Source organism: Otolemur garnettii, unplaced genomic scaffold (assembly GCF_000181295.1).
Source record: "Otolemur garnettii isolate 467f Iridium unplaced genomic scaffold, OtoGar3 scaffold00057, whole genome shotgun sequence".
NCBI lineage: Eukaryota > Metazoa > Chordata > Mammalia > Primates > Galagidae > Otolemur > Otolemur garnettii.
Window position 1 is genome coordinate 9,634,254 of NW_003852452.1, and position 6,906 is coordinate 9,641,159.

The window sequence follows — 6,906 nt, forward strand, 5'->3', positions numbered from 1 at the left end:
ACAGGTGCCAAGCCTATCTATGCTCTTTATGGATTTGGCAATTTTTCACCTAACCTTTGAAATATTTACTAATCATAAATATAATAAATGGGAAACAGACATCAGCCTTCAAATATTTTTGGAAAATCTCAGGACTTTTTTTTTACTTCTATCAAAATGTATAAACAATGATTTCATTACTATTCTTTTTAATCATCTTCAATTTTAGCTTTTAACAAAAGGCTGACATACTGTTACCGGGTTTTGAGAGGGAACATGAAGCTTTCCAACTATCTCAATTGAACACTGAACATAAGTAAATACTTATAACGTCGTATCCTTGTATATGTAATAATAATGAGATGTAAACTGCAAAGCATTATTACTTTCTCTTATCCCCTTCCCCCCCCACTTCACCCTACTTTTAACACAAAATTGGTGAAAGCATTACATCATAGAGAACAAACCAACATGTTCAAATATTGGCTAAAACAAAAGAAATTTAATGAAATTATGAATTTGATACTATAAGTTCCTCTTTCATTAATTGTGATTCAAAGGTCTCAAAAAGACTATTCCACCTAGGATTTCAATTTGTTGGAGTAAAAACAAAAATTATTTAAAAGGTGTATACATTAGTTTCGGGGGAGGGGTTGTTGTTTTTAATTTCAATCATAAAGGATCTAAACTAAACATCATATTTTATCCCAATATAGTTATTATATAAGTTATTGACAAAAACTTAGATATTCAATAAAAACATGTATTGTAGAACATTCAAAAAAATGAATGAATTACCTAAACATACGAGCCAACCTGTCAGCAGTTCAGACTAATTTCACAGGATTAATCTTTGTCAAAGAAACATCAACTATATTATAAGCAAAATCATTTCCGTTTCTATAGACCTAGTCTTGAAAATAAATAAAAGCAACCATCAAAAGATAGAGACATGGTTAAATCATAAATTTATAAATGATTCAGTAATTACATACTAATTTTATAACTTAAAATAATTTTATTAAAGGCATCACTCAAGACAGCCTACACGTTAAAAAAAGGCACACTAATTTATATATGGTTAAATTAATGTACAATTAGTTAAAATTGAACTTAACATAAAAATTAAAAAAAGAAAAATCACTCTTATGGATGATCATGGATTACTAAAGATAATGAAGAAAAAATTCCAGAGATAATTATAACCACATCAATAATCTAAAAACCATCCCTTTAATCATTTTAGCATCTTGCCAGACCTAACAAAATATTATTTTAATCCAATTCATAAAGAAAGGAAGCACGAAACTTAAGTCTTCCTATGAAATCTACTTAACATTTTAAGTGACTTTAATTTTCTGAAACATATACACAGCTTTTTCCTTCTCTGGCACTTAAACTCTGGATCCAGAAATGCAACTACAGAGATCAATTGGGTTTCATAACCTCAAACGGGAGAAGGTACTGTTATAAATTGTATTATAAAAACTGTGAAACAGAATGCCACGCTTTGTAATTGATGTTCTAAGCCTTAACATTTTTCATCGTAATTTTGTAACACTTTTATCCCTTGTTATTACTGGAATCTGTGAAACGGCAGATCAGATAACAAATGTGTAAATTATGTCTAAAATTAAGATTAAACAAATTCTGAGTAAGAGTCAAGAAGCTTCCTAAAAATAAAACACCTGAGTTGTGGAAAGCTTCTTGAAGTGCTTCTGGACTGATCAGAGGCATCTTTCTGGTTATTTCATGGTTCTGCACTCTAAAATGCTAAGGTTAATCTTAACAAGTAAATAACCTCTGACCAAATAACCATAGACAGACTGAATTTTTATATTCTGTCCCTTTCTACCTTTTGGAAATAATCACAAAAAACAAAAACAAAAAAAGTCAAAAGAACAAAAAACAGTCGACTTACAGAAATAGAAAACACTCTGTTTTTCAAATGATGGTCCCGTATCAGCTACCACCAGTAACTTCTTCACATCCAATAAAACGCCCTCAACCACCACTTTTTTTCTTTTTCTTTTTTCTTTTTTTTTTACCTCCAGCATATGTGGGCCGGCGCCCTACTCCTTTGAGCCACAGGCGCCACCCTCAACTACCACTTTTAATTCAACACTACGCTTCATAGCAACTCCAAAATGCTCTAAACAAAGTACATTTCTAAATCTAGGTTTACATACATTAGAAGAATTTTAAGAAAGAGTCTCTTCAGAGGCAAGGAGTAAAAACTTGGAATCAAAATAGACTTGAGTAATTCTCAGTCATAACTAATTTAAGACAGGCATCCTTCTTTGTACATTACATGAAAATTTAATAATGCCATTAAATCTATCAACACCTCAAAAGAAAAGCAGTAGAGAGCAAACATTCAAGTTTATTTTGAATTCCTTGGCAACATCAAAATATTAATTTTTTTTTACTATTTCTTTAAAAATTCATAGGAATATAAGGGATATTCACTAATAAGTTTGCTTTATGGTCACAAGAATATTTTAGAATTGCCCACAAGCAAAAAAATTAAAAACTAAATATTTTGCAGAACTATGTCTTTCTACTTAATATTAGCATCGTTTTTTAACAGCTTTAACAGATGTTTGTTTTTAAGAGACGGGTCACACTCTGTTGTTGCCCTGGCTGGAACATAGTGGCACAATCAGAGCTCCCTCCAGTCTCAAGCTCCTCAGGCTCATCCTGTCACCCCAGTCTCCCAGGTAGCTAGGACTACAGACATACATGGCTAATTTTTCTTTCTTTCTTTTTTTTTTTTTTTTTTGTAGCAGGGTCCCACTATGTTGCCCACGGTGTTCTCAAACTCCTGGCCTCAAATGATCTTCCCACCTTAGCATGTAAAAGTGATTCAATTACAGACGTGAGGTATCATGCCTGGCCTTTAAAAACAAAGATCATGGGCGGCACCTGTGGCTCAGTGAGTAGGGCACGGGCCCCATGTACCGAGGGTGGTGGGTTCAAACCCGGCCCAAGCCAAACTGCAACAAAAAATAGCCGGGCATTGTGGCAGGTGCCTATAGTCCCAGCTACTCAGGAGGCTGAGGCAAGAGAATCGCCTAAGCCCAGGAGTTGGAGGTTGCTGTGAGTTGTGTGATGCCACAGCACTCTACCAAGGGTGATAAAATGAGACTCTGTCTCTAAAAAAAACCAAAGATCATATCACTTGTTTTTAAGTGTCATGCTGAAATGATAAATCACTTATCTGGTGTCACTAGGAAGTTCTTGGAGCATCCCTGTTTATTAATAATAGATTGAACAGAACAGAAAATTTATACATGACACTTAAATTTAGGATAGTTATCATGTAGAATTTTACACAGTGTATTTTATACCTTATCATAAAAGACTATAAACATGACTGCTTAAGATAGAAAATTGTCCTAATAAGTTAGGAAATGATCGATCATCAAGATAAACTCTGGTGGCTAACAGATTTGAAATGCACATACAAATTAGGAAGAAAAATTGTCCTTAAATGCTATTTACATTTTATATCAAAACTTCATTAAGTAACAGAGTTGGTGAGTAATATGAGGAAACATTCTAATGCACTGTTGATAGAAAAAGTAAGCAAAAGCAATTTAGTGAGAACGTTAAATTCTAAATGTTGACATCATTACTATCTATTAACCTAACAGTTACATTCTTAAAATATACGCTATAAAAACATTACCACAAGTACTCAGACATGTCCGAAGACATTCATTTAGCATGGCCTCCTCTGACAACAAGACGACAATGCGGGACATGTCCAAGAATATCAGATTGCTTAAATTAACCATGGTAGTTCTGCACCAAGAAATTCCAAAGAGCTGTTATAAAGAATGAAGTACAAGTAGTATATGCGGTGACATGGAACAATCCCCAAGACTACATGGTTAAAAGAAAAAAGGAAACTATAAAATAGCATGTGTAAGAATTAGAGAACCGGCTCGGCGCCTATAGCTCAACCGGCTAAGGCACCAGCCACGTACACCTAAGGTGGCGGGTTCGAATCCCCAGCCCGGACCCGCCAAACAACAATGACGGCTACAACCAAAAAATAGCCGGGCGTTGTGGCGGGCGCCTGTGGTCCCAGCTACTTGGGAGGCAGAGGCAGGAGACTCGCTTGAGCCCAGGAGTTGGAGGTTGCTGTGAGCTGTAATGCCACGGCACTCTACCCAGGGGGACAGCTTGAGGCTGTGTCTCCAAAAAAAAAAAGAATTAGAGAACCAAGAGTACAAGTCAAATCTGTCAAGTGTAGAACATAAATGTCTTAACACAATAATCAAGTAAATGAGGCAGAAGCTATGTTGACTGGTTTGATGTAACCACATCAGATTGTATAAAAAAATCAACACATTGTACCCCACATATGCATAAACGTATTCATGATCTATGTGTATAGGACCTAATAAAAATAATTTTTAAAAAGCTGATAAAAAAAAAAAAAAAGAATTGGAGAACCAGGCATCAAAGCTGATGATCTTTGTGGATAGTAAAGCAATCTAATGAATAAGTTCCATGTTTTTGTAATGCTTATATATTATGACGGATAAAGAAGACATTAGTGGAATAACTGCTTTTCAGATCTTTTTAAATGCTATTTCTACAAAGCTTCATAGGATTGTCACAATGGCCCTATAAATACTTAGGTTATTAAAATGTTGTTTTGGAACAGTCCTATTTTATGAAGCAAAGATTAAACAACTGACAATTATGGTTCAAAAAATTTACACAGAAGTGTTATAAACCTTATTAAAGTAAGAAGTAAATCTAATATGAATATTTTTACGTGTTTTATTTAAGCCACAAAAGTATCTTTTAGGAAATTATGTATATTATAAATTTTCCCAAAGCTTCATAATTTTTTACTTTTTTGTTCTATGTTATAATGAAATTAAATATTTTTATCAGCATGTAGATTATGATCCCATTTCTACAAAACCGTTCATCTACCTTTCTCCCTTAACACACACATACAAAGATTAATGTCCATCTAATATTAATGATAGGTCTTTTTTTAATTTAATTTTTAATTAAAATCATAACTACAAATTTATGGGGTAGAAGGTGATGATTTGACATACAATGTGGAATGCTTAAATCAAACTAATTAACATAGCCATTACCTCACTTATTTTTTGTGGTATGACATTTGAAATTTACTCTTAGGCTCAGCACCTATAGCTCCAGTGGCTAGGATGCCAACCATATACACAGGAGCTGGCAGGTTCAAATCCAGCCCAGGCCTGCCAAACAACAATGACAACTACAACCAAAAAATAGCGGGCCACTGTGGTGGATGCCTGTAGTCCCAGCTACTTGGGAGGCTGAGGCTGAGAGAATCACTTGAGCCCAAGAATTTGAGGTTGCTGTGAGCTGTGACACCTCAGCACTCTACCCAGGGTGACAGCTTGAGACTCTGTCTCAAAAAATAATAAAATTTACTCTTATTTTGAAATATACCCTTGCATTGTGCACATTATTTGAGATCCCACCAAATGCCCTCCTCCCACCAATCTCCCTCCCCCTTCCCTCCCCTTCCCTCCCCTTCCGTCCTCTCTCTTTCCCCGTGCTAGACTATATTTGTGTTTTATCATTCATATAGTATGTGTTTATATATTGGTTTCATAATAGTATTGAGTACATTGGATACTTTTTTCCCCACTCTTGAGATACCTTACTAAAAAGAATGTGTTCTACCTCCATCCACATAAACATAAAAGATATAAAGTCTCCATCTTTTTATGGCTGAATAGTATTCCGTGGTGCACATATACCACAATTGGATAATTAGCTCTTAGGTCATTTTACTTTCTTCTTTGTATTCTCCTATATTGCCCAAATTACTTAGAATGAGTATATGTCACTTAAATAAGTTTTTTTAATGTATTTGTTTTTTAAATTAGCTATTGTCATTTTACCCCCATTAGCTTATAAATTATCTTTACAGGACTCATGACACCCCAAGGCTTTCTCTATTTTTAACCTTCTGAGCTCTGATGACTAATCCATTAAAAAAAGAAGAAAGAAACAGAACAGCAATGCATCACATCACAGAACTACATAAGACTTCATGTGCTTTTAAGTTAAATTTCATATTTAAAACATAAAGTCACCTGATTAGAACTATGCAATATATAACCTCCACAATCTGACACATAAATGGAGCTTCTATGCACATTTATAAATTTGCAGTATTTATCTATGGGCCCAGAGGCTAGATTACGGAAGTCATTAAAAAATGAGGGAGATTAAACTATTAAAGTCAAGAAAGCTAAGGGGGAGGGGCGGCACCTGTGGCTCAGTGAATAGGGCGCCGGCCCCATATATTGGAGGTGGTGAGTTCAAACCCAGCCCTGGCCAAAAACTGCAATAAACAAATAAATAAAATTAAAAAAAAAAAAAGAAAGAAAGCTAAGGGAGAAAATGGCAAAGTTACAGAAGTAAGGAACTAGTAGATGGAAGTCAAAAAAGGAAAAGAAAAAGCTAGATGACATCTGAGAGCTCAGTATCTACCTCCAAATTCCAGGGAAAGAGTGACGGTTTTAGCCATTAGAACACGGCATGACTGCTTCCTAATTTTTCAAGAAATTACAAATATTTACAATCAAAATAAAACTGCATCGTTCTACTTTCATCTATTAAAGGTACATTTCAAAAGAATAATAAAACCAACTCACCTGCCTGACGCACTGGGAATTCCACATGGTCAGAGACTATAATCCGGAGTAAACTGGGGGCAAAATTGATAATCTTGTAGGACTGAAATTACAAAGCAATGTTTTGTAAAACAGGGCAATATAAGTGAATAGCTGTTAGCACCTGCTACTGAATATGTTACTATCCAAATAAAAGAAAAACTTCTAAAGAGAAACTCTCCAAAATGGAAGATTACTGACATACTTTAAGTTAAAAAAAAAAAAA

At 34.5% G+C, this 6,906-nt stretch overlaps 1 protein-coding gene across 1 annotated transcript in view; it reads right to left on the reverse strand.

The window, feature by feature from the left end:
* IPO8 (importin 8) overlaps positions 1 to 6,906 on the reverse strand; it is a 96,055-nt gene that overhangs the window by 83,165 nt on the left and 5,984 nt on the right. The window contains exon 2 of the mRNA XM_003792483.3: positions 6,663 to 6,744. Within this exon, the coding sequence (XP_003792531.1) occupies positions 6,663 to 6,744 (82 nt within the window). The remainder of the gene's footprint in view (positions 1 to 6,662; positions 6,745 to 6,906) is intronic.